The sequence below is a fragment of the Nyctereutes procyonoides genome, unplaced genomic scaffold (genome assembly GCF_905146905.1).
Source record: "Nyctereutes procyonoides isolate TBG_1078 unplaced genomic scaffold, NYPRO_anot_genome, whole genome shotgun sequence".
Classification (NCBI taxonomy): Eukaryota; Metazoa; Chordata; class Mammalia; order Carnivora; family Canidae; genus Nyctereutes; species Nyctereutes procyonoides.
The window spans coordinates 39,543,227-39,569,405 of NW_026575126.1; the positions used below are offsets into that span (position 1 = coordinate 39,543,227).

Consider the following 26,179-nt stretch of genomic DNA (forward strand, 5'->3'; position numbering starts at 1 on the left):
CAGGATTGCGCCCTGGGCCAAAGGCAGGCGCCAAACCACTGAGCCACCCAGGGATCCCCGGAACTCAACTCTTAAAACTGGGGGGCAGTGGCCAGCTGTAGGAGCCCCGGCCCCCAGTCCCTGCCCCCAGGGGTGTTAGGTGAGCATCGCAGAAAGGCTACTCGCGGCTCCAGCCCCTTGGTCCTTCCCGCAGGACCCTGGCACACAGGAACTCCTGTGCCGACAGTCAGCGGGTGCTTCTCAGAGCTCCCTGCCTGCCCCTCCCGCCCCCTCCCAAGGTCACGCCTCGGTCCTGGGCCTCCCTTCCTGCACTGGCCCAGGCCTCCCTGGAGGGCTCCCCTGCCCCCACCCGCCCCTAAAGCTGGGTGGTTGGTGTGGCGGGGACTGGCCCTCTGCCCTCTCCTGCCCAGCTCCTGCCCAGCTCCTGCCCAGCTCCTGCCCAGCAGTTTTGAGGCCTCCCAGTCTGTCCGTCTGCGGCATCGGCCTGGCCCTGTCTTCCGGAACTGGACCCGTGTGTCCAGCCGCCTCCACGGCCTCAGCCCTGGTGACCCGTGGGCACGGGGTACAACAGCAGAGGGGGACAGCCACCTGTTGTCCTCCTCGTGGTGGTTCCACCGCACGAGGAGAAACCCAGAGCTGTGCTGCGTGCTGCCCTGTCCTTAATCCACGCGCCACTCAGTCTGTGACTCAGTGGCTCTTAGTATATTCACCAGTGCTGCGTCCATCACCACCATCTAATTCCAGAATATTCATCACCCCAAAAAGAAGCCCCAGACCCACTGGGCTCACTCACTCTGCCCACTTTCCCCACGTGGTGAAGCAGAAGGGGTTTCTTTCCCTGGCACTGAGAGGCTTTGGGGGATTCGGGTGTCAGTCCATCCAGGGCGTCTTAACAAATGCCACAGATGGAGGGACGCTTCCACAACCAACGTGCATGCCTCAGGGCTCTGAGGCTGGAGGCCTGGGATGAGGGGGCATGCCCGAGTAAGTTCTGACGAGAGCCTCCTTGCTCCGTCCTCGTCGGGGCAGGTGACTAGCTCACTCTCCAGCCGCTCATGATCCATCCTGAAGCTCCACGCTGACCTAAACACCTCCCAGGGGCTTCACGTCCTGATAGCATCACATTTGATTTGAGTTTCAACATACGAATTTCGGAGGGGTACAGTCACTCCAGGGCACCAGCTAAGGCGCATACATAGTGAAGACAACCGTGTCGCTGGTCCTTGCCTGAGTAAACACCCCCAGTCCCGGCCCCAGAATCACTAGAGCCCCAAACACTGGCCTGCATGGCTACAGCAGTGTCTCCACTGCCCCCTTTCTGCAATCCATCCCCATGATCGCCAGGAGCTTTCTAAAATGCAGTCTTCGTTTTTTTTTTCTTTTTTTTTTTTTAAGATTTTATTTATTTGTTCACGAGAGACACACAGAGAGGCAGAGACACAGGCAGAGGAGAAGCAGGCTCCATGCAGGGAGCCCCATGCGGGACTCGATCCCGGAACCCCGGGATCACACCCTGAGCCGAAGGTAGACGCTCAACTGCTGAGCCCCCCAGGCGCCCCTAAAATGCAGTCCTATCACACCGCACCTGGCCCAGGTGTCCTCTGTCTGGTTTCTACATCAAGTATGATGAACTGGTCCAAGGACCAAAAGCCAGAGGTACTAGGGCAGGAGGTCCCTGGCCTTAGGCCATATCCTCACCACGGGCCTGCAGAGCCCAGACCCTTCTGGCCGCCTATCTCACTGTTCCCCTGAGGGTTTGGAAGGCTCTAGAAGGGCCCCTTGGCTTTGGAAATAAGGCCCTGACTTGGGCCTTAGGCTCTGGCCTCTCACCCCCAATGCTTTAGAGAAAGGAAGAGTATTTGCCCAGCACCTACAGGGGCTCATACAATCTCTGTTAAATGTGATTGAGGAGGTGAAGACGGGGGGCAGTGGGGACCCAGTCAGGGTCCTGCTCAGGTCCTTGTCCCAAGTCTGTTGGACGCTGGCTGGTGGAAGTGACCCACATGTCCACTGACATATGAAGGGATAAAGAAAATGTGGTCTAGCCACACTGTGGACTACTATGCAAAAAAGAGAGAGATCTGGGATGCCTGGGGGCGTCTGGCAGTACAGGGCACCCGGGGGGCTCAGGTCATGATCCGGGGTCCTGGGATGGCATCTGCCTCTCCTCTCTGCTCGTGCTCTGTCTCTCAAATGAATAAATAAAATCTTTTAAAACGGGGTGGGGTGGGGGGAGATTTGGACACAGACTCACGCAGGGAGAATGCCGTGTGAAGATGAAGCCAGACTGTGGTGATGCTTCCACAGGCCAAGGCACACCAGTGATAACCCAGTGGCCTCCCGAAGCTAGTGGAGGGGTGTCAAACGAGCCCGCACTCAGCTTCCAGAAAGAAGCCACCCTGCTGCCCAGGCTGTGGGACTTTGTTAGGACGCCAGGGAAAGCAACACGGGCGACTAGAACTAGACGGGGCAGGGCTGTGTCGGCAGAGCTGCTGTAACAAGCAAACCTCCAGCCCCAGCAGCTAGGCAACACGGACTTCTTTCTCACGCATCCCTACTCTCCTGGCTGGTGGCCACCTTCCACAAGGTCACCCGGGAATCCAGCTCCTTCCCCCCTCCAGGCCCTGGGCATCTTCCGCATCCAGTTGGCAGGGGCCTACGTGTGCGCTTTGCCAACCTGGAGGTCCTGATGAAGGAGGTCGGGGGTGGAGCCTGGGACTGCATTTCTAACAAGCTCCTCAGGGATGCCGCTGCTGGTGGGCGGCCCCCCTACTTTGAGTACTGAGGCATCACTCCTGCACATGTCCCGTTGGCCCGAACTCACCCCCATAGTCAGATGCAAGGGAGGCAGGAAAATGAAGTTCAGCTGTTTGCACAGGAGCCGGAGGAACCGGGGTCAGTAAACACAGGTAGAGGGCCGGAGCAGGTAGGAGGGACCCAGCTGTCCCCCCACGGCAGTCTGGGGGGACCAAGTGGAAGTCCTGGCTGAGACTGTGAGGCCCTTGAGCTTTCCTGAACTCCCTCTAAGTGGCAGGGTGAGGGCCAAGGGCCTCTTTAGTTTGAGGTTCCGGGAGTCATCTGGCACTGGAGCCTGCAAGGAGCACACTACACTGCCCCTCATGTGGGTGCCCCAGTTCTGGAACAGAGCACCCTCCCCCAGTCCTCCAGCCTCCCCTTTGCAGGAGACGGAGGCCTCAGGAAGTACATTAGACTGCGCGACAGCCTGGCCCGTTCCTGCCAGGCAGGGGCAGTCCCCACTCTACTCTCCCTACTGACCCCTGTCCCTATCCCCCACCCAGCCCTTTCCTGGGTATTCGGTGACCCTGGAGGTGAGGCTCCGCACACAACTCCGCCACAGAGCCGAGGCCTGCAGACCCCAGCTCCCTGCTGGCCAGAAACTTGGGAGGGCACCTACGAGCCCAGGCAGCAACTGCCTCTTTCCCACCTGCAGCGAAGGCTGGCCGCCGGCTGTCCCCTGGTCCTGGGGGGGGGCATTAGACAGGTGCTCTGCGCTGGGCTGGCCTGCGCAGGTGAGCCTCCAAGTCCAGTGCTCAGCAAGGCCAGGAGCCCGGGAGCTGAGCCCTGGGCAGCCTGGCGGCCGAGGGGTACTCCCCAGGAGGCCACCCGCCTGGGCACCGACTTTCAGCAAGCCCGGCTCCTCGGAACGCTCACCAGGGCACCAACTGCGAGGTGTCCAACCCGCCGGCGCCGCCCACATCTTGGCCCTTCTAGAATCCTTCCTGCTCCCCCTCCCATCCTAATGGCCCCGACAGCTCTGTCAGGGCTGGACAGCTTGGCGAGGGCCTGGGCAGGGGGTGAGGCTGGACTGAGCGGCCAGCGCTGCGCGCGGGGCGGGGTCGCTGGGGGGGGTGCTGCCGCCCGTCCCCGCCCCGGCGCCCGCCCCCGCCCTCCCACACACCTGCGCTGGCCTCCCCCCAAGCCCTGGGGGCAGCCGGCGGGCGGCGCTGGGAGATCAGAGGATTCGGAGGAGTCGGCGGGGGGGGGGGGGGGGGGGCGGGGGGGGGCGGGGAATTTCCCCCCACGCCTGCCCGGGCCTGCTCCCCTCCCCCTCCCCCGCCAGGGTGGGGGTGGGGGGGCTCCGCTGGGGGAATTCCACGGCGCTGCGAGGGCCCCGGCGAGCCTGGGCCGGGGGTCCTACGGAAAGAAGGGGGAAGAGAGGAGGGGGCGGGCCGGGACCAGGGGCGCAGCTGCCTCCGTCCCCAGACACCAGCTGGCCCTGCCTGTCCGGGACTGAGCGTCCACCGTTCCCGCCTGTCTCGCGGGGCGCGGGGCAGGGAGTGGCACTTCCTTCGTCAAACCAGAGGCATTCGGTACTTGGGGAAAGGGGCGCGGGAATCCGAAGAGGGTGTGCTTTGGAGCTTGTGGCGCTGGGTGGGTGACCCGGAGTGCCAGCGAGGGCCGGATTCACGGGCGCCTCTGCGGTGTCCCGGCAGCGGGCGGCCTCGGGACAGGGTCTTGTATCAGCCCCATTAGGGCCCTTCTGTCCACCGACTGGCCTGGCCTGCTCCACGCAGCCCTAGAGCCCGCGGGGACCCTGGGAGTGAGCGGGGGTGGGGGGGAGCCGCGGGCCGGGACACTGGGGTCCCCGGGCAGGGTGTTGGGGAGGGGGGTGTTGGCGTGGGAGGCGTCTGGACCTGCTGCCTCTGCTCCAGTCTCGGGCGGGGCTTCCCGGCCTCGGGGGGATGGGGTGGGGAGGGAGGGATTCCAGGGGGAGGGACCCACAGAGGGACGCGAGGGGGGCAGGAGCCAGTGCGTTAGAGACCTGAGTGAGGGCGACTCAGAGAGCAAGGCGCCTCCCGAGGGGGTGGGCGTGGAAGCCGAGGCTAGACCTGGAGCCCCCAGAGGCAGTGACAGAGGGCGCTGCTGGCCAGAGGACCCAGGGGATACAGCCAAGGGGAACCTGGGGCAGAGAGGCGCCTTCAGGGGCGGAACCGGGGAGGCAGATCCCCGCGGGAGATTCACCGGCCCAGACCGAGAGTGCGGCCCCAGAGCAGACTGTCAGAGGACAACAGCCCCCAGGTGGCCTGGAAGACCCCTGAGCGACCCTGGGGGCGGCCTGGACCCTGCGCCGGCCCAGGCAACCTCTCTCTGGTTGGGGACGATGGAAACGGGGCCCCTGCAGGGCCTCCTCCTCCTCCTCTTCCTCCCGCTGCTGCTGTCCCGCGGGGCCTCAGCGGGGAGCCTGCACAGCCCAGGTGAGTCTCGGCCCAATGACAGCCGCGGTCACCTCTCTTGGCCCTTGCCTGCCCGGGGCAGAGGCAGAGGAGGGGGCGGAGCTGGTGGCTGGAGCAGCTGAGCAGCCCCAGGGCCCCGTAGGGGGGGTGGGGTGGGGTGGGGGGTGCTGGCTGGCAGGGTGGCAGTTGGGGTCGAAGTGGTGCAGATGCAGGAAGGTCCGACCTCCGGCCCCCCGCGTTTGTCCTGCAGGCCTGTCCGAGTGCTTCCAGGTGAATGGCGCCGACTACCGCGGCCACCAGAACCGCACAGGGCCCCGCGGGGCCGGCCGCCCGTGCCTCTTCTGGGACCAGACGCAGCAGCACAGCTACAGCAGCGCCAGCGACCCCCAGGGCCGCTGGGGGCTGGGCCCGCACAACTTCTGCCGGTGAGGGGAGGGCCGGGGCCGACTGGGCTGCGTGGAGGTCTTGGCCCGTGGGACACAAAGTCCACCTGGAGGGGCTGGGCGCACAGCTGCGAGAGGGACCCAGCCTAGCCCCTCCTAGGGGCCAGGCGGGTCATGCTGAATATTTTCCAGCAGGGGACTGGCCTTCGGTGCCCAAACTCTGCAGACTGTCAGGTCAGGCCTGGGCATCCCAGAAGCCGGTGCCAGCGGAACCCAGGCAGGGGCGAGCCCTGGAGCAAGGGGCCAGGCCCTTGCCATACAACTTACTTGAGAGGCTCTACTTGTGATGGAGAGATTGGGGGCTCAGAGCCCCCCCTGCTGTCTGGAGTGGAGTGGGAGGACACACAAAGCTCAGAGATCCCCACTTTTGCCTTAAAGTAGGGTTCCAAGGCAAGAGAATGGCTGAGGCCCAAGGCAGCATTGGGGAGACCCCTGGTGGCCTCAAAGTCCTCGTGTATAAGGTCATGTCCTAGCAACAGCTGCAGCCCAAAATATGTCCTCAGGGCCCCTTTAAGGACATCTCCCCTTTACCCCCCACCCAGTCAGAAGTTGACATCCAGAAGCACGTGGGACAAACCTGAACTTGTGGGACAACAGAGAGGAATGCACAAATAAGTTCTAACACACGTGGTGGCCATTTTAAGAACAGGTTGTGGGATGGGGCCTGGGATTTGCAGCCTTTGGGGTGGGGGGATCTGGACCACTTCTCCCCCAATGGCAGGAACCCAGACGGCGACGTGCAGCCATGGTGCTATGTAGCCGAGACAGAGGAGGGCATCTACTGGCGCTATTGCGACATCCCCACGTGTCACAGTGAGTGGGCCTGGCTGGGCAAGGCTGGGAACGGCCAGCTGCCTGGGTAGAGTTGGCTCTTGGAGGGAAGGGACCAAGCCTGACTCTGCTGCTCCTCAGTGCCCGGGTACCTGGGCTGCTTCGTCGATTCGGGGGCCCCCCCGGCTCTCAGCGGCCCCAGCGGCACCTCGACAAAGCTCACGGTTCAGGTGTGCCTCCGCTTCTGCCGCATGAAGGGCTACCAGGTACTGACCCCTACCTCCGGCCCAGAACGGTGACCCCTGAACTTGACCTCAGGACCCAAATCAACTCCCACCTCTGACGTCAAACCCTGACGTTGATTTTGGAAGCGCCAGGCCGGCTCCCACCTACGGCCCAGGCCCCAGCCTCTCGCTCCCCCGCCCCTGCCCCCGCCCCTGCCTCGGGGGTCACCCAGTCTGTGCTCCCAGCTGGCGGGCGTGGAGGCCGGCTACGCCTGCTTCTGTGGCTCCGAAAGCGACCTGGACCGGGGACGCCTGGCCCCAGCTACCGACTGCGACCAGATTTGCTTCGGCCACCCGGGCCAGCTGTGCGGCGGCGATGGGCGCCTGGGCATCTACGAAGGTGAGGAGTGAGAGGGCAGGGGGGCCTGGGGCGGGCGGGGAGCCCGGCCGGGGGTTCTGACGCCGGCTCCGCCCACAGTGTCCGTGGGCTCCTGCCAGGGCAACTGGACCGCGCCTCAGGGCGTCGTGTACTCCCCGGACTTCCCCGACGAGTACGGGCCGGACCGCAACTGCAGTTGGCTGCTGCGGCCGCCGGGCGCCGCGCTGGAGCTCACCTTCCGCCTCTTCGAGCTGGCCGACCCGCGCGACCGGCTGGAGCTGCGCGACGCCGCCTCGGGCAGCCTGCTCCGCGCCTTCGACGGCTCCCGCCGGCCGCCGCCCGGGCCGCTGCGCCTGCGGGTCTCCGCGCTGCTGCTCACCTTCCGCAGCGACGCGCGCGGCCACGCGCAGGGCTTCGCGCTCACGTTCCATGGTGAGAGCCCGGCCCGCGCCCCCGCCCCGCCCCCGGCCCCCGGCCCGCCCCCCGCCCCGCCTCACCCCTCTCCCCGCAGGGCTGCAGGACGCCGCTGACGACCCGGCACCTGAGGGCTCGGCCCAGACCCCCGCAGCGCCCCTCGACGGGGCCAACGCGAGCTGCAGCCCCCGGCCCGGGGCTCCGGAGGCCGCGATGGGGGGTGAGGCGGGCGTGCCAGGCGGGAGGGAGTTTGGGGAGCCGCCCCGCCCAGACCCGCTCCTCACAGCACCGTGTGCCCGCAGCCCGGGTCTTCCCGACGGTCGCGGCCGTCTCCGTGCTGCTGCTGCTGCTGCTGCTGCTGTCGCTGCTGCGCCTGCTGCGCCGACGGTGCGCCCCCCGGGGCAGGGCCTGAGGGCAGACGCCTCGCTGCGCGGGAGGGGTGCTGGGAAGCTGGGAGCTCCAGGGGGCCCGGGCTGGGTTCTCCGGGGGCCGAGGCCTTGCGTCCACACAGGGAGTCGCGCGTGCGACCGCAGGCGAAGCAGGACGCTGGAGGCAAGATTGGTTGGGTTCGGCTGACGTCTGCTCCTTCTCTAGGAGCTGTCTGCTGACTCCGGGAAAAGGGCCCCCGGCGTTGGGGCCTTCGCGGGGCCCCGGGAGAAGCTGGGCTGTGTGGTACCGCCGGCCTCGAGGGGTGGCCCTGCCCTGCCCCCCGGGGGACCCTCAGGCTGAGGGTCTAGCGGCGAGTTACCGGCCCCTGAGCGCCTCCAGCCAGAGTTCCCTGCGCTCGCTCATCTCTGCTCTCTGACTCGGGACCCGCTGCAAGCGGGATGGACACCCGAGACTTCATGCCGCACTCAGCGCTGACCTTCCGCCCCGTTAAGGGCAGCTGGGTCTCTGGTCATCCCGTGGAGGTCAGACGTTGGACCGGAAGCATCTGGTGCTGTTGAGAACTTGGTCTGACCCTCAGGGCCAGATGGCAGAGGCCTAAAGGCAAGAGGATCCCAGCTCCCCTTCCTCATGAACTTTCATAGAGGGGTCTCTGATTTCAGTTGGCTTCGAGAGCTTCTTGGTGTGGTCCTGGACTGCTGCCCTAAGTAAAATGTGAGAGGTCAAGGAAAGCAGTCAAAAGACCAACCATAGACTTTGAATAAAGGACCTATTTTGATACAGGGCTCTGCAAGTTGCTGCGTGATGAAAGGGGTTATGTTAATGAGGGTATTGGAGCAATGTTGGATGTGTCCATGAAAATTAAGGTTGGTAGGAGCTTGGAGTGATTCGGAGCCGCCAGGAAGGCGGAGGACTGAGAAAGGCGGAGGCAGAAGGGTGGGTGGGGTCCGGGAGAAGGGGAGGAGGGGGAAGCCGGGGGTGGGCGGGGTTAAACCGGAGGAGGATGCATTCCTGGACCCGCTTTAGGATGAACCCGGGCAGGGACCGACTTTTCTCCCTTGGCCTCCTGCCTACTCTCTTCCCCTCCGATTCCTGTCTTTTCCGGGTGGAACTGAAGGTGCCCTCCATGGGCAATAACAGGGAGCGAGTCTGACCGCGCCCAGGTTCTCAGAAGACTGGTCCGAAGGGCAGGGCATCGCCCGAGGGTGCGGGGCGCGTCAGACACACCTGTAGAGGCCTGAGCATCTGAGCGTGGCCCGCTGCGCTCGGGCTGAGTCGACTGGAGAGATCACCCCTGGAGTGGGGGCGCGCCGGGTCTAGACCTTCCTGGGCCGAAGGGCCGGGGCCGGCAGCACCTTGGACAGAGCCCGGGTGAGGGGTGGGGATGGGCGGCGGGGAGGCTGAGTGCCCCAGGGTGCGTCGACCTGGGGGGGTCGCGCGGAAAGCCGGGGCGCGCGAGGCAGACAAGGCGGCGGGGTCACTCCAGCAGAGCCACCGGGACCCAGAACCTCGGAGCCCTCGCCCACAGCTACCCCATGCAAATAAGGCTGGGACCGCGTATATTATGCTAATTAAGCCAAAGTCTGGGCGTGGGCGGGGCCTCCCCGCCAGCCGCGCCCATTGGCCCTCGCAGGGTCGACGTCACGGGCACCCCGCGCGAAACGCTGGCGGGATGGCGGGGGCGAGCCGCTGGGGCGGAGTCTGGCGTCCCCACCCGCGTCCGGCCGCACCCGTCCTCCCGGCCGCGGAGAGACAGCCGGCCGTCGTTGCCTACGCCGCGGCCGCCAGGCGCTGTCCCCGCGGCGCGCCCGCCCCTGCCAGGCCGGCCGCACTGCGCTCCGGCGCCCCGCGCTGCCACAGCCTCCGCCCCGGCGTCGGGGCGCCCGGCCGCGCGTGCGCAGCGCGGGAGGGGGCGCGGGCCGGGACCCCCGGCGGCGCGTGCGCGGACGGAGCGCCGGGCGGCGGGCGGGCGCCGGGATGAGCCTCCGCGCGCCGCGGCAGCCCTGAGCAGCAGGCCGGGCCAGAGGAGCGCGGCGCCCGCCCGCCGCGGGCCATGGCGTTCCTGGCCGGGCCGCGCCTGCTGGACTGGGCCAGCTCCCCGCCGCACCTGCAGTTCAACAAGTTCGTACTCACGGGCTACCGGCCGGCCAGCAGCGGCTCGGGCTGTCTGCGCAGCCTCTTCTACCTGCACAACGAGCTGGGCAACATCTACACGCACGGTGAGCCGCGCCCCGCATCCACACCCGCGGCAGCCTTGCCTGAGCCGGCCCGGGGGTCCGGGAGCCGGCGGGCGCCCAGTGTTCAGGTCCCGGGCTGCCTGGGCCCTGGCACGGCCGGGCGCCCTGGTGACAAAGCTGCCATTGTCCCGGACGGAACTGTCCTTCCGCTCCCGGGCGGGGCCCCCGGGGCAGACGGGGGACGCAGAGTGGGGGACCGAGTCCGCTTAATCCCTCTGAGCCCCGGGGAGGAGCCTGGTGCCCGCCCCCTTCATAATCCCAGCGTCCGGGGCACCCTCCCCCGCCTGCGCTCGTCCAGGACATGGGTATTAACTTCGGCCTCGGGACCCAGGAAAGAAGCCAGGCCCCAGCCCCTCCCGGGGCTGCGGTCTTGCCACCCTCCTCCGCCCGGCCGCGGGGCTCCGCCTAGCGGCGGCCCCTCCTCCCCACCTCCGCGGCCCTTATCTGCTGACACAGCCCTACCACTCTTTGGGCTGTACCGGCCAGGAGAGGGGCCTGAGCCCGCTGGGCCTAACCTTGGTACCTGGCTCGCCGGCCGACTGGGGCCTGGCCAGACCTTGCCCATGTGCAGCCAGCAGCCTAGTCGGCTGTGCCTGTCTTTGACCCCTGGGAGGGCAGTGCCGGAGCGCCCAGGGGTGGGAAGGGCCTGGCTGGGGCTGAGAGGAATGGAGGGCAGGAAAAGCTCCCTGGGGAAGTAGGAAACGAGCTCCTGCAGCCAGTCTCCCCTGCCTGAGTCTGCCCTTTCTGGAAGACAGAAAGACCCAAAGCCTCCCTGCGTCTGGTCACTTACAGAGAGGACACAGGGGTTGAGAGAAGCAAGCTAAGTGACCCGCAGATCTAGTATCATTGCCCACATATCCTATATAAAATTCAGCATGAGATCATGCCTCCTTCTGGCTTCTGCTGACACACCAAGTTTGGGGGATTGGGGCCCCCCTGTGTTCTGGGGAGGTAATGTGCTGCAGGGAGGAGATAAGACTGCCGGGTTCTATTCTGCTTTCATTGCTGGGGTCACCTGGGGCACTGGCTTGGGTTCTTCAACTGAATGTGTGGACAACGGTCTCTACCTCCAGAAACTCTTGGGAGCTCTGCTAAGTCACTGAAGTTACTGAAGGCACAGGGCCTGCCCCTGCTGGGGGCCCAGCCACGAGCGTGCTAAGAGCATCGTCAAGACCCACCTTGCCTCCTCCCTTCTGTATCATCTCTAGACTGTGGGCTCCCTGAGGACATGGCTTGTCCTCAGCGCTCAAGCCGCGTGATGGATAATTGTCTCCCTCCCCCAGGGCTGGCCTTGCTAGGCTTCCTGGTGCTGCTGCCCATGACCATGCCGTGGGGCCAGCTGGGCCAGGACGGCTGGCTGGGCGGGACACACTGTGTGGCCTGCCTGGCCCCTCCTGCGGGCTCTGTGCTGTACCATCTCTTCATGTGCCACCAAGGGGGCAGCGCCGTGTATACCCGCCTCCTCGCCCTGGACATGTGTGGCGTCTGCCTTGTCAACACCCTTGGTGAGCCACGTGACGGGGCGGCCTGAAGGATGGGAGGTGGGTGGCCGCCAGGGAGGTGGAGGGAGGGTCACTCAAACGAGCCCCCGAAGTAGAGGGCAGGCAGTTCCCGGGTGACGTGCCTCCCGCCTCTCTCCATACAGGGGCGCTGCCCATCATCCACTGCACCCTGGCCTGTAGGCCCTGGCTGCGTCCGGCTGCCCTGGTGGGCTACACCGTGCTGTCTGGCGTGGCTGGCTGGCGGGCCCTCACTGCCCCCTCCACCAGTGCCCGGCTCCGTGCCTTTGGTTGGCAGGCTGCTGCCCGCCTCCTGGTGTTCGGGGCCCGGGGAGTGGGGCTGGGCTCCGGCGCCCCGGGCTCCCTGCGCTGCTACCTGCGCATGGATGCGCTGGCACTCCTTGGGGGACTGGTGAATGTGGCCCGCCTGCCAGAGCGCTGGGGACCTGGCCGCTTCGACTACTGGGGCAACTCCCACCAGATCATGCACCTGCTCAGCGTGGGCTCCATCCTCCAGCTGCACGCCGGCGTCGTGCCAGACCTGCTCTGGGCCGCCCACCACACCTGCCCCCCAGACTGAGCCACCTCCTGCCTGCCACGTCGGCCTCTCTGCAGTTACCTGGGACCGACGATCGCGCTTCACTCCTGCTGGTCTGCGAGGGGCTGACTCCCTGGATGCTTCCAGCAAATTGGACTTCCCAGCTGGCAGCCGTTACCCGTTCATCTGATTTTCCCTGTGGACTAGCCTCTTCTACGCACGTCTCGGAGCTCTGGCTTCCCTCCCTGCCTTCTTTCCGGGTACTGTCTGTGTGGGCTAGACGGAAACCTTCCTTCCTAGGCCTCCGTTTATCCTCCTCTGTGACCTGTGAGGGTGTGGCCAGAGGGACTCTGGGGTCACGTCTGGCTCTGACAGTTGGGATGCTATCAGCCCAGAGCCGTGAGCCCAACACCCTGCCCCACATGTAAAGTACCTCATGGCTGCCTTGCCCAGCCTTCAGCCCATATTTCCTGACCTTTCTGGTCTGAGTGCCAGCCCTCCCTGCAGCCTGAGGCTCACCCACCCCTTCTCCCTTCGTCCAGAGACTGTGGAGTGAGGGGTTTGGGCAACAGGACTAGTCTCTTATCCCAGGACCAAGGGGTAGGAGGGCGGCTGCAGCTGCTTTTTCCAGGCAGCAAGAACAGAGACATGAAGCACTGAGTGGCCACTGGGCTGAGGGCCCTCCCTCCACCTTGAGTGCCATGCTCTGATGGCTTGACCTACACAGTGGGGACGTGCCTGCTCAGGAAATCTCTGCTCCACACAGCGCCTGGATCCTACCTCCAGTCAGCTGGCCTGGGGCCCTGTATCAGGGCTCAGCCTCGGGGCCACAAACCCCCGGCAACATCAATAAAGGGTAGGAAGTGCTGTGTTGCCACACAAGCAAGCTTGGGTGCTCCAAGATTCAAATACATTTTATTAGACATGGGTAGGCAGGAGGCACCAGTGGAGTTCCCAGAGGGAACCCCACCTCCAGGAGGATTGGGGGGGGTGGCTAAAAGGTTAAAAGCGCCAAGGCTGGCTTGTGGACTCAGCCTGGGCCCAGTGAGTCCTCAAACAGGCTGAGAAGGTTCCGAGGTTCGAAGGAGGGGAAGGAGCCCCGAGGGGGCTCGGAGTCAATGTCACTCAGGTCCAGGGCATCCCTGGGTGGGAGGGAAGAGAGACAGATGACACTCAGAGACTGAGAGCCACCACCTCCCACCCCCTGGACTCAGGGCCTGCTCACCTCAGTGTGTACCTGTTCCGGGGGGCGGGGGAGCCACTGCGGGGGGTGGAGGTGTTCCCAGTAGCCCTGGCCAGGACAGCCTCTGCAGAGAGTGAGAGCCTGCACCGGGTAGCCAGACAAGTAAAGTGTCGAGGGGTGGGGAGTGCACCCGGAGGCCGCCACAGCTGGGCAGGGCAGGGAGCCAGCGCCAGGCTTCTCCTGCCATGGACAGGGGCAGGGCCACTGTCAGGAACCAGCGGAAACGAGGTGCCCCTTGAGAAAAGCACTTTCACAACTTTGAAAGGCCACCTCTGTTCCGTTTCGGAACACATGGGTTTGGACAGCTGGCTTTGAAGTGACCTTGTGGCAAATGAAGCTTAGCTGGTACTTCATGTCGATATAAAGTGTCCCCATGGCAAAGGGGTGACATTTCCTTAAAGAAGGGGTTAATGGTATGGTTCCTCCTGAGGCTGGTGCCCAAGCCTGTGATTTTCTTTTGTAACAGTTCCTTAATGACAGCCTCTCCTCTGGCCACCAGGTACCTAGAACTGAGGAGTTTCCCAGGGCGCAGCTCCCCAGGCTGTGAGAGGACAGTACCTCATCTGTGGGCACCGGCAGCCCCTGCTGTCATGGGAGCTATGGCCCCCACCCTGCTCCCTGCTCTGGGCTTGAAAAGGACAGCTGCATTCAAACAGGGCAGGCTGCACCCCCACTGGCCTCGATTCCCTTCCCAGGGCATGATGGGGGCCAGGTTTATGGGAGGGGTCTCTCCCTGCTAATCCTCCTGGGTCTGGGACCTGGCGCTGTTGACCACCCCTATCCCCCGCCCCCAGCACCCTCAGCTCTCACCCACCCTATGCTGTCATCATCCCAGCTGCTGGAGAGGCTGCTGTCCAGGAGGAGGCTGCAGGGTGGGGAGCCAGGCGGGGTGGCTGGTGGGCTCGGCGGCTGCAGCCAGCTGGTGGGGTGAGCCAATCCGTGCCAGAGCCAGCACAGCAAGGAAAGCAGGGCCTGTGGGGACAGGGATGGTGGAGGCAGGTCAGACCCTGGCACTGGGGAGCAGGGTGGGGCATCCTGCCACCATCGCCTGACTTACCTGCCACAGGGCCCACCCTCGGCTGAGGGCATCGGCAGCCACGTACCACAGAATGCTCCATGGCTGAGGCCTGAGCATGGGCAGAGCCAGCAGGGCCTCAGCGGTGGCCCGCAGCTTGGGGTCAGGTTCCAGCATCATGGTGAGGACAGAACGCAGCTCGGAAGATAGGCCTGTCCACAGGGCAGGGCTGTGTCAGGGGTGACTGGGCCTGGAGCCCAGTGGTCCCCACCACCAGCCATGCCATCCCCCACGACCCCCCTGTGGGGGCAGCACATTCCTGTCCATCCCCACCCTCCACTTACCAGCAGTGAACTCAGGGGGCAGATAGCCCTGGCGAAGCTGCTGCCACCCCTCCCCACCGTGGGGCAGCTCCATGTTGCATGCCACTTCCAGGACGGTGAGACCCAGACTGGGAAGGACGGGAGCAGGGACAGAAGAGGCAAGGTTGGCCTTGGGACCCGGACTCCAGAAGGGCTGCTGTCTTCCACCACGAGCCAGGGAAGTGGGGAGGGAGCGGTGAGGGGTCCTGAGAAGGCCCCAGGAGGTCCAATGGTGGGACCACGGTGTGGGGCATGGAGCCCACACACAGCACAGGCTGCCCACCAGCCAGTGAGCCATCCTGCACCGCTCACTGGACAGGCACTGGGGCTGCTCATGTTCCTGTCCCCATTCTGTTGTTAAAGCTGGATATGGCTGCTAAAGGCCGAACAGCGTTACTGGCAGGGACAAGGGAGCCCAGTACCAGGTCCAGTCCCTGTAAATGCAGTAATCATCCCTCCTGTGGAGGTGCAGTGAGGAAGTGGGTAGATCCATGTAAAGTGGCTCCAGAGGGTTTGCTGCTTAGACAGCCTGACTGCAGAACCCCCTCAGCCTCAGGGCAGGCCTCCACCCCTTTGGGGCAGGATGTTCAGCCTGAGGCCAGGGTTCCTGACTTTGGGCTAGGGTGGCGCTTCCCTCCCTTGGGCAACTGCAGCCACCACCCTCGGCACCACCCCCCTCCCAGCCCTCACCTGAACACGTCAGCTGCTGTCCCGTAGGAGCCCTGCAGCAGCTCCGGGGCCATGTAACGGGGGTCTCCCTCCTGGGCCTCACCAGCTCCAGACGTACCCAGCTCAACCAGCAGCCCAAAGTCACCCAGCTTGCAACGGCCCCGGGGCCCCAGGAAGATGTTGGCAGGCTTGACGTCAAGGTGGACCAGACCTTGGCCATGGAGGTGAGCCAGGGCCAGCAGGGTATCTCGCAGGTAGCCCCAGACCTGGGCCTCTGGCAGGCCAGTGCCCCAGGCCTCACAGTGCTGCTGCAGGCTGGGCCCGCACAGCTCGGTCTGCAGGTACAGGATGCCGCCCTCCTCCCAGGCTTGCTCCAGCCGCACACAGCGCGGGTGCTGCCCCACCTTCTCGTGGCCGCCGACCTCGGCCAGCTTGCGGGCCCGGTCCTTGGGGCCCCGGAACGGTGACATCGAGCGCTTTATTGCATAGAGCCGGCCATCTTCCTTGGAGCGCACCTGGAAGGGAGGCGGCGCCCACAGGTGGGATGGGAGGTGGCATGACCACTTAGAATGACTATCTGGCAGGTTCTATTAAGAATTTACAAGTGTGGAAGTTGCAGCATGGCATCTACCTTAGAGAGACCCACGCGCACACAATTGCATAAGTGGATAAACCACTATGAGCTCTAAGCATTGGCCTAGAAGCGTGTCCGTGGCACGCAGTTATATGAAGAAAGCTGGCTACAGAACCATGTGGGCAGTATGATCCGCTGTGTTGAAGATGAGTTTGTCTCTATATGGTCAACTCTGGAGATGTACAGAGAAGGGTCTGGAAGGAGGGACACCCACCTGAGAAGCACAGTAGTTTCCTCTGGGAAGAACTGGTCTACAGACCTATGTTGTTTGTACTTTTTAACCACAAAACTATCTCCATGTAGTACTTGTGTAAGCAGAATCACCATTTTAAATATAAATGACTAGAAATATATTTTAAGAAAAAAAAAAAGTGGCATGGAGGGGGTAGCCTGAGTGCCTGCCGGCCTAAGGGGTGGGGAAGCGTGTGCCCTACAGACAGGGCTGGCTCCAGGGCAGGAGAGAAAGCAGCCAGGAGTCTGTAAGGCGTGCCAGGCTGTGGACAAGGGGTGAGTGTGTATTGAGAGGCCTGTGGGAGGGGAAGGCGAAAGCAGTCGAATCACGCACTGAGGAACGGAGCATGTCAACCCGTGAGAAGCAGGCTGCCCAGGACAGTCCCATCCAGGCAGGGGCGGGAGGCGGGGCAGGGGGCATCCCCCAGCAAGCCCAAGGAGTCGTCACCCCACTCACCTTGAAAACCTCTCCATAAGAGCCATGGCCCAGGCGGCCAAGCCTCTGGAAGCTCTGTTGGAAAAAGGACTCTGGCCGGCTTGGGTCATATGAGGGGCTCTGTAGGGTCTCAGAGGCTTTGCCTCGAAATGACACCCTCCGGGGCTGGGGCTGGTGCCAGCCTGGGGTCCGGGGAGGAAAGAGGCGGCTGATGGGGATGCTTCCTTTGGCAGGGGGCCGGGGCGGGAGGCTCCGACTGAGCCCCCCAGGCCTCTTGAGGGAGAAGCCAGGTTCTGCGTGACGGAAGTAGGCTGGCACTGGGACAGGGGTACCACTCAGGGGTGGAGGGGTGCCCTCTGTGGGCACAGGCATGACCAGCGCAGGAGGTCCTGAGGTGCACAGCACGGAGCAGTGTGTCCACTCAAACAGTGCCTGGTTCTGTGGCCCCAAAGAGGCCTCGGAAGACAGCCACGTCCACTCTGCTCACACGTTCTGCTTTACACATGGAGGCCACAGGGACGAGCACCTGCTGGGAGAAGGCAGGGGACAGATATACATAGGCCTGGACAGAGTCGTCTGTACCCTGGAGGTCGTAGAAGCATGAACTGAAAAACCCACGGCCATGTCCTAGAGACTTCCACAGTCCAGCAGAGGTTAAGCTGAGGCAGGTTCTGGAGCTGGACTGCCTGAATGTGTATCCCTGCCACATCACAACCAGCTGTTTGGCCTTAAAATATGCACCTTCTTCCAAAAATGGAAAGTGGAAATATTAACACAGGCCCACCAGCCCTTATCTCTAATTCAAAAGTAAAAACAAAGGTCTGAAACCAAGTTTCTTTTCTGACTTTCTTCTCCCTGCTGCAGGGCTAAAACTCCTTTAGTGGGGCTCCACTTCCAGCTCCGTGTTACAGATGCTAAGGTCCAGGCAGGTGCAGCAGAGAGGCTGGGGGCTCCCTCTTCCATCAGTCCCCGCCACAGGGCAAAAGCTCCAGCTAGAGCCAGAGGGCAGGGAACACTGAGGCCTGATCGCTCCAGCCCAGGCTCATTCACAGAAAGGAAATTCCCCCATGGGAAGGGCAAGCAGAGAAGGCCAGAAGCTACCGTCCCCACCCTAATGCAGCAGTGTCACCCAGAGAGATGGGCACCATTGTCCCTGCCCTCAGCTCCAGACCTGTGGCCCAGAGATTCTGCCTACGGAGAAGCAGGCAATGGAGAAAGAAAGTTCTGAAGCTCTCCCTGAAAAAAAAAAAAAAAAAAAAACTTGATTTCAAACAATGTGTAGGAAGTTCAAGCCTAAAGGCACTCTCAAAGTCAGTGCAGGTTTCGGTGGTAAGCAAATAGGAGGAAGCTGGTATCTCATTAGTGCAACAAGGCACCCTATAGGCCAGCTGGTTTAGCAGAGAGAACTGGGGAAAGAGATAGCTAACAAGAGCTTTGTTGGGGTCAGGACAAACCTCAGACACTGAATTCAAAAGCTACCTTGTCTAAGGAGCCCCAAATTACTTAGCTCAGTCTATGGAGCAACTGATGCCCTAGGCATTGTCAAAAGCAATAGAACAATCAGCCCACAATTGGTGGAGCCTAACAGTTAAGTGTGGAAAAGGATAAAGAGAGCCCCTGTAAAACCACTGGCATTCCAAGGTGACCTCACACATGACCAAGCCTGGGCCCTCTGAGGAGTAGCAGCAGAGGCTTCACACTGCAGGTAAAAGAGATCACTCCAATGGCCCAGCCTGTCCATCCGAAGCACATAAACAAGCAAACAACAGTCACAATCCCCAGAGGGGGGTGAGAAACCAGGAGCCACAGTTGCTATAACATTGTCTGAAATGCCCAGTTTTCGACAACAAAAAATTACTAGATATACAAAGACATAGGAAAGTGTGACCCACACACAGGAACAAAGCAGATGACAAAAAACTACCTGTAAGAGGGACCAGATGCCAGGTTTCACAGATAAAGGCGTCAAAGTAGCTGCTATAAATATTTTCAAAGAACTAAAGGAAACCATGCTTACCAAAGAGAATCAGGATGATAACATCTCACCAAATAAAGAATATTAATAATGAGATAGAAATTATAAAAAGAACCAAGTGGATGGGATGCCTGGGTGGCTCAGCAGTTGAGCACCTGCCTTTGGCTTAAGGTGTGATCCCTGGGTCCTGGGATCGAGTCCCACATTGGGCCCCCTACAGGGAGCTGCTTCTCCCCTTGCCTATGCCTCTGCCTCTGTCTCTCATGAATAAATAAATAAAATATATAAAAAAAAGAACCAAACGGAAATTATGAAAATGAAAGGTATAATGCTGAAATAAAAATACTCACTGGAGGGGCTCAACAGTAGATTTGAACTGCCAGGACGACTGGCAAACTTGAAGATAGATCAACAGAGATTATGCAGTCTGAAGAACAGAGGGAACAAAGAATGAAGAGAGGGAACAGATGCTTGGAGGATTGTAGGATACCAGTACATACACCAGCATGTACAGAATGGCACACTGAAGGAAAGAAGAGAAGCAGCAGGAAAAATATGCTAAGAAATAATAGAGGAAAGCTTCCCAAGTGTGATTCCCAGAAAAACCTCCCTGCCCCAAGAAAAATGAATTAACTTAGCCAATAAGCTCAGTAAACTTCAGGTAGGATAAGTGAAGAGATCCACACGCAGATACATCATATTAAAAATGCTCAAAAGAGGGGCCCCTCGGGGGCTCAGTCAGTTAAGCATCTGCATTCAGCTCAGGTCATGATGCCAGGGTCCTGGGATCTAGCCCTGTGTTGGGCTCTCTGCTCAGTGGGGAGCCTGCTTCTCTCTCTCCCTCTGCAGTTCCCCCTGCTTGTGCTGTCTCTCTCTCTCTGTCAAATAAATATTTTTTTAAAATGCTGAAAACCAAAAACAAGGACATAATCTTGAGAGTGTTAAGAGGAAAAGCACTGGGAGTCCTGGGTGGCTCAGCAGTTTAGCACCTGCCTTCCGCCCAGGGCACGATCCTGGAGTCCTGGGATCAAGTCCTGCGTTGGGCTCCCTGCATGCACCCTGCTTCTCCCTCTGCCTCCCTCTATCTCTCATGAATAAATAAATAAAAATCTTTAAAAAAAAAAAAAAAAGGAAAAGCACTAATCACTCACAAGCCTCCCCCACCCCAGGAGATTAACTGCTGACTTCTCACCAGAAACAGTGAAGGCCAGAAGGCAGTCGGGTTGCATATTCAAAGTGTTGGAGGGTGACCTTTGTCAACCAAGAATCCTATATCCAACAAAACTATCTTTCAAAAACCATAGGTAAAATAAAGACGTTCCCGGGTAAAAACAAAAAGTTCATTGCTAATAGGCTCTAGTTTTTTACAAGAAAAAGTAAAAGGTAATTCTCCAGGCAAAAAGCAAGTGATCCCAAACAGTAATTGGTAAAAATACTTATGTGATACAAAAGACAATGTAAATACATATTTCTTCCTTTAGCTGATTTATTTATTTTTTTAAAAAGATTTTTACCTATTTATTCATGACAGACATAGAGAGGGAGAAAGAGAGGCAGAGACACAGGCAGAGGGAGAAGCAGGCTCCATGCCAGGATTCCAACGTGGGACTTGATCCCGGGACTCCAGGATCACGCCCTGGGCCAAAGGCAGGTGCTGAACCGCTGAGCCACCCAGGGATTCCCCCCCCCCCCCCCCGCAGCTGATTTAAAAAGCAATTGGACTGGGCAGCCCGGGTGGCTCAGCGGTTTAGGGCCTGCCTTCAGCCCAGGGTGTAATCCTGGAGACCTGGGATCGAGTCCCACGTCGGGCTCCCTGCATGGAGACTGCTTCTCCCTCTGTGTCTCTGCCTCTCTGTCTCTCATGAATAAATACATAAAATCTTAAAAAAAAAAAAAAGCAATTGGACAAAACAATACAATGTAATTATACACTGGCCATAAAAGGTATAGAAATGTAACATACTTACAAATACCAGCCCAAAAGAGGTGGGGGGGGGGGCGGAACAGAACTATACTGGACTAGAAGATAACACCAGAAGGTAACTTTAATCCACAGAAACAAATGAAGAGAACCAGAGCAATAAATAAGAAAAGTCAATATGAGAAACATTATACATATATACTTACTTTCCATTCTTCCCTCAGCTTCTCAAAGAAATTAAAGACGACCTAAATAAATGGAAAGATGTGACATGTTCATAGACCCAAAGACTTAATATTGATCAAATGGCAATACTCTCCAAATTGATCTACAGATTCAGTAAAATCCAAATCAGAATCCCAGCTGGTTTCTTTACAGAAACTGAGAAACTGATCCTAAAATTCATATGGAAATTCACAGGACCCAGAATAGTCAAAATAAAGTTGGAAGACTTGTACTTCCTGATTTCAAAGCTACAGGAATCAGGGTCGCCTGGGTGGCTCAGTGGCTGAGCATCTGCCTTTGGCTCAGGTTGTGATCTAGGGGTCCTAGGATGGAGTCCCACATTAGGCTCCCCTCAGGGAGTCTACTTCTGCCTGTGTCTCTGCCTCTGTATCTCTCATGAATAAATAAATAAAATCTTAAAAACAAAGCTACAGGAAATCAGAACAGTGTGGTATTCACATAAGGACAGTCATATAGATCAACAGAATACAGCTGAGAGTTTAGAAATAAACCCTCACATTTATAGACAATTGACTTTGACAAGAGTGCCAAAACAATTCAGTTGGTAAGTCTCTATAAATGGTGCTGGAACAACTGGATTTCTACATCCAAAAATCAATTAGCAGAAAAATCTGACTTATTTTTCCATCTAAGTGTCAATATTCATATATTTCTTGACAGAAATATTAATGTGGGGGCACCTGGGTGGCTCAGTCAGTGAAGCGCCTGTCTTGTGCTCAGGTCATGATCCCAGGGTCCTGGGATCCAGCTCCAGCATCAGGCTCTCTGCTCAGTGGGGAGCCTCTTTCTCCCTCTCTCGGCCCTCTGCTCTCTCTCTCAAACTGATAAATAAAATCTTAAAAAAAAAAGAAAAAATATTTATGTGCCTGATTATGGGATGATGTCCTAGGCCCACAGGTGGTGTTACATAGAAATGATATGTGTACCCTATTAACTTTCTAAAATCAGAGACATTTTGAATTGGGACAGGCATACACATCCTCCAATAAATGCTGTTACATAATAAGTAACATATAATAAACACTGTTCTGAGCAGTAATGAAAGAACAAAGTGCAGTGGTCCCAAGGGTGTTTGCTGGGAGAGAAAGGGCTGGTGTGTTGCTAAAATGTTATAAGAGAAACAAAAACAAGAAAACCAAAGAGGAGGAGGGAGGGGTCCTCCAATTTTGAAAGGAAGCCACAGTGTATCAAAAGATGCCATACACAGCCGGGAGTGAACCAGTAACAGAAGCCTAGGGAGCAGTCGTCTGAAGTGTGCCCTCCCGTCGCTGGGACAGGGAGGGGCTGCGGGAGGGACCCCCATGGGGGCCGGCCTGTAAGACATCCTACATCCCGTGGGGACCCTTCCCCTGCCGGTATTGTCAAGATTCCCATCTCAGGGCGTCTTAAACTGCACAGCCAGGGTGTGGGAACCCCCTAGGGCGCCGCAGAAGCACAGCCTGCAGGCCCAGTCCTAGCATATTTGACACACCGGGAACCTGCATCTTGAACCAGCTCTGGGACCAGCCCAGTGTCACCTGCATTCGAGTACCGCTGGCCCGGCCAACCAGCTCCTTCAGGGGACAGAGGAGGGCGGAGGAACAGGGGGTGCCCCGAGCAGGCCTGCGGGAGCTCTGGAGCTCTCAGGGGCCTCACCCTCTCGCTGCGCCGGACACATTGCTGACCACAGTCTACCGCGCTAGACTGTGAGCTCCTCCCGGGCAGGGCCACAGATGGTTCAGCTCCGTGGACGCGGGGAAACCCTGGCGAACCATTGGAGAGGCCGGCTGTCACGGGGAGGGGCGGGGGGAGGGGGCGCAAGGGGAGAGGCGGGCGGGGCTCCGGGCGGGAGGGGCCGCGGGGGGCCGCCGCCGGGGAGGGGCGCTCCCGGCGGGGACTGGAGGCCCGGGAAGGACCGAGGCCCGGGTCGGCCCCGGAGCCGCGGATGGGCGGTGGGCGGGGACCCCGCGGGACCCGGAGGGCTTGAGGCTGACCCGGGACCGGGCTGTCAGGGGACAGAGGGCGGCCGGGAGGGACGTCCCGGCCCAGGACCCTCAGGCCCCGGCCAGGGCTCACCTGGACGGGTGGGCGGGGCGCGGCTCGGCCGGGGCCCCGACTCCGGGCGGGCGGAGGCCGCGGAAGCCGCCGGGGCGGTCAGGCGGGCGGGGGTCTGCAGCCGACGGCTCCTGACGCCCGGCGGGAGGACTCTCGGAGGGGGAACGGCCCGTGAACGCGCGCAGAACCCGCTCGCGCCAAAAATTCCAAACCGGCCTCGAGACCCCGCCCAGGAACGCCTCTGGCCCCGCCCTCTCTCCGAAGCAGCCTATCAGAGGCGCCCAGAGCACCGCGGCCCCGCACCCGCGTCCCTGCGTGCGCGTCGCCGCCGGCTCCTCAGGCCGTACCCTGTCACTGCGCAGGCGCGACGTCCCCTCTGCGCCGCGCGGGCGGGGGTGGCTACGCGGTGCGGAGTCCCCCGCGAAGGCGTGGCGCGGGCGAGGCTGGCGGCTGCGCCTCTCCCGCTCGGTTCCCGGGATACGGACAGACCTGTATCCAGACCCAGACTCCGCGCCCCGGCCCTCGTCCCGCAGCCGTAGTCCCCGAGACTATAAAGGGGCGTTCCGTGCGGGGGCCCCGAGGTGCCTGGGGGACGTGCCCGGGACCGGACGGGAAGTCCCCGCGGGGTGCAGGGTGGAGCGCCTCGGGCCCGCGGGCTCGGTCCTGCCGGCCGCGCACCGCCCCGGGACGCCACCTCCTCCCCGCCCCCGCGAGGTCCTCGGGAGAGCCCGCAGCCACCTCCGAGGCAGCCCCGGCCATTCTTTGCATTTGAGATTTGAGCTCATCTCAGCCCTGCCTAGGCCCCTTCCTGGGGCACGACCTTGGGAACGCTCTGGGCCTTGCTGAGCTTCGGATTAGTCGCTTCTGCAAAAACCGAGCTGCTGCAGCTTCCCACACGGAGCTGGAGGTTCAAACTGGATGATCCCCTTCGAGTTCTTAGCGGGGAGCCGGGGCGGAGCGAGCGCCGCTTTCTAACAATTGCGCGGCTGCAGCTTTTATCCATTTGACCCGGTGGACGGGAGTCGGGCTTCCAGGCCGCCACCGTCGCTAGAACACCGCCCATCTCACTGCATCTCGTTTCCTCCGCCTTATCTTCATATTACATTTATCTCCATCTGAAACTCTATTCTCTTTCTACGGGACTATGTGTTGACCACCAGTCCCCCAAGTTACTGACCGGTTAGGGTTCCCAGCCCCCTGTGGTGCCTGCGCCTTGTGCGAACATTCCAGTACATGGGCCAGCACGGAAGGGCCTGGCACACCAGGTTAGGCCCACAGCCTAGACTAGAGCTTCTCTGGGGGCTGCATTCCCCCCCCTCCCACCTCCGTGCACCCTTTCTTTGGATTTCCATCTCTGGCAGCCACAGCCCCTATGACTCAGGCTGGATCCTTGTGAAAGCCCCCAAGCTTGTCCCCAGGAGGCCTGGGGAAGCAGGCGGGCTCCTCTCCAGCTGCCAGCCCCATCTCCAGGAGTCCTGGACCCAGGGCCTCTTCCAGCTGCCCAGTCTTGAAGGCCTAATTTGCAATGACTTAAATATGTTTTACATTCGAAAATATACTTCCAATGGATGTTTCACTGTGGGGAAGGACTGTAATGTGAAGTTAAGTACAGATAGTAGGTAAGAGCATGGGCTGTAGAGTTAGGAAAATTAGGGCTCTTCGCTGCTTTGCCGCACGCAGAAACTGTGCTAATTACAAGCAAGTTGCTTTATCTCTCTGGACCCATTTCCATGTTTGTAAAGTAGAAAGAATAGTTCCGGGATGCCTGGGTGGCTCAGTGGTTGGGTGTCTGCCTTCTGCTTGGGGCGTGATCCTGGGATCTGGGATAGAGTCCCATATTGGGCTCCTCGCAGGGAGCCTGCTTCTCCCTTTGCTGTCTCTCTGTGTGTCTCCCATGAATAAATAAATAAAATCTTTAAAAAAAAAAAAGAAATAATAGTTCCTACCTCCCCGTAGGGTAGAACTAAATAAGAAAAATGAATGGGAAGTGCTTAGCTCAAGGCTGAGCAGGCGCACAGTAAGAGTTTACTCACTGTTAAATAATAACAGTAACATTACCTCGTTTACGTAGTGTTTTGCAGTTTTCAAAGCAGGTGCCTGGACCAAAAGGAAGTTCCTGGAGGAGAGGAACCGAGACCCCACACCGCCCCGGGACCACAGGGGCAGAGGCACTGGTCCGCCGGTCCGAGACCAAAGAACTGGCCTGGAGCTCTGTCTGGGAGGAAGGCCCCCCAACGCCCCGCCCAGACGCTGGGGTTCCGGGTCCTGCCTGCACTCAGGTGAGAGCCGGCCTGAGCCCCGGGCGCCCCCTTGTGTCCCGTGGCCGCAGCAGCACGGTGGCAGCACCCAGACTCTCCCAAGGAAGACAGTCGCCGCTCACCTGGGAAGCCCTTGGGATACGGCCACAAAACAGGACTGATGTGACTTAAAAAAAGAAGGAAATGAGGGCCCCAAGCACACACATGGCCGCCCTAACGGAGGAGGAGATTGTGATGGGTGCTTCTGGGGAGCTGGATATGTTCTATGTCCTGTTCCTCGATCTTGGTGCCAGCTGCTGTAGGTGTTCATTTTATGGGTATTTGTTCAATTGTACACTTCTGTCTTGTGCACGCTTCTGTACGTGCTCTACTTCACGTTGGGGTAGGTTTTAACCAACTGGTAGGTGAGTGGAGAGAGGGAGTTAAGAGAGGTCAGCTTTGCACCGTGCAAGTGCCTGGGGGTGCTGACAAAGGTGTCCCAGTGCAGGAATGGGGCAAAAGAGCTGTCAGATAGAGGGCCAGGAGGGTGACCTGAGGGGACTTCAATGCACTTGCAGGTCCCAAAGGCTCCTGCCCTTCAGCTGTCCTCCCTCAATTCCCACCCTGGCAGGTGCTGCTCCGAGCAGCTGGGTGGGGGTCTATTGATGGCTCTGGGCTCTGCCCTTGAGGCGACATACTTCCTGGGCCGCTGCCTTGCACTTTCAACACCCAGCTGTCGCCTTGCCCTGGGCTCTGTCCTCTCAAAGTTGCTCCTCTACTTGGAAGCTGGGCCACCATGTCCCCTCACCCCTAGGGGGAAGGGTACCCCAGGCCAGGGCTCCATCAGGGACTCTCCCAGCCCCCAAATGGTTCATATGCTTTTAGGCCAGCTTGGTCTGGGTACAGCTAGGGATGACCTGAAGGGATTGGATGTGCTGGGGTGGGGGTGGCGCCATTGCTTGGGCCTGGGGTGCCCAACTGGGCTTGGCCCTGAGCCCCTGAGCAGCATCAAGCTGGCGCAAGTCCCCAGGCTGGCAGGCATTTCCACAGGCCCTGCCAGCACCCAGGCAGCCTGGCAGTGGCGGTGGG

The 26,179-nt window shown here is 60.5% G+C and overlaps 3 protein-coding genes and 1 long non-coding RNA gene across 16 annotated transcripts; 2 read left to right on the top strand and 2 right to left on the bottom strand.

Moving 5' to 3' along the window:
- The first annotated feature begins 4,258 nt into the window (after positions 1 to 4,258).
- KREMEN2 (kringle containing transmembrane protein 2) lies at positions 4,259 to 8,597 on the top strand. The gene is made up of 9 exons (XM_055340465.1): positions 4,259 to 5,216; positions 5,446 to 5,620; positions 6,360 to 6,451; positions 6,551 to 6,675; positions 6,880 to 7,033; positions 7,112 to 7,444; positions 7,524 to 7,646; positions 7,729 to 7,813; positions 8,021 to 8,597. The coding sequence occupies exons 1-9, from the start codon at positions 5,123 to 5,125 to the stop codon at positions 8,229 to 8,231; spliced, it is 1,392 nt and encodes a 463-aa protein (XP_055196440.1). The 5' UTR covers positions 4,259 to 5,122; the 3' UTR covers positions 8,232 to 8,597.
- LOC129519688 (uncharacterized) lies at positions 6,446 to 7,299 on the bottom strand. The gene is made up of 3 exons (XR_008666431.1): positions 7,248 to 7,299; positions 6,863 to 7,025; positions 6,446 to 6,509 (listed from the first exon to the last, which is right to left on the bottom strand). It is a non-coding gene; the product is annotated as an uncharacterized LOC129519688 (long non-coding RNA).
- Positions 8,598 to 9,778: 1,181 nt separating the features above from the next.
- On the top strand, positions 9,779 to 12,969 carry PAQR4 (progestin and adipoQ receptor family member 4). Its single transcript, XM_055340480.1, has 3 exons — positions 9,779 to 10,032; positions 11,334 to 11,555; positions 11,696 to 12,969. The coding sequence occupies exons 1-3, from the start codon at positions 9,867 to 9,869 to the stop codon at positions 12,127 to 12,129; spliced, it is 822 nt and encodes a 273-aa protein (XP_055196455.1). The 5' UTR covers positions 9,779 to 9,866; the 3' UTR covers positions 12,130 to 12,969.
- A 14-nt stretch (positions 12,970 to 12,983) lies between these two features.
- On the bottom strand, positions 12,984 to 25,277 carry PKMYT1 (protein kinase, membrane associated tyrosine/threonine 1). 13 transcript variants are annotated; one of them, XM_055340468.1, is made up of 11 exons: positions 22,875 to 23,042; positions 22,455 to 22,561; positions 20,780 to 20,821; positions 17,849 to 17,913; positions 16,699 to 17,203; positions 15,398 to 15,891; positions 14,690 to 14,796; positions 14,388 to 14,557; positions 14,145 to 14,302; positions 13,313 to 13,411; positions 12,984 to 13,229 (listed from the first exon to the last, which is right to left on the bottom strand). In XM_055340468.1, the coding sequence occupies exons 5-11, from the start codon at positions 17,047 to 17,049 to the stop codon at positions 13,118 to 13,120; spliced, it is 1,491 nt and encodes a 496-aa protein (XP_055196443.1). In that variant the 5' UTR covers positions 17,050 to 17,203; positions 17,849 to 17,913; positions 20,780 to 20,821; positions 22,455 to 22,561; positions 22,875 to 23,042; the 3' UTR covers positions 12,984 to 13,117. The 13 variants fall into 13 exon arrangements, with proteins under 13 accessions (XP_055196443.1, XP_055196445.1, XP_055196449.1 ...); XM_055340470.1 differs by lacking the exon at positions 17,849 to 17,913 and adding an exon at positions 21,500 to 21,654 and having other exon boundaries at positions 16,699 to 17,206; XM_055340474.1 differs by lacking the exons at positions 22,455 to 22,561; positions 22,875 to 23,042 and adding an exon at positions 24,912 to 25,277.
- Between the last annotated feature and the right edge of the window lie 902 nt (positions 25,278 to 26,179).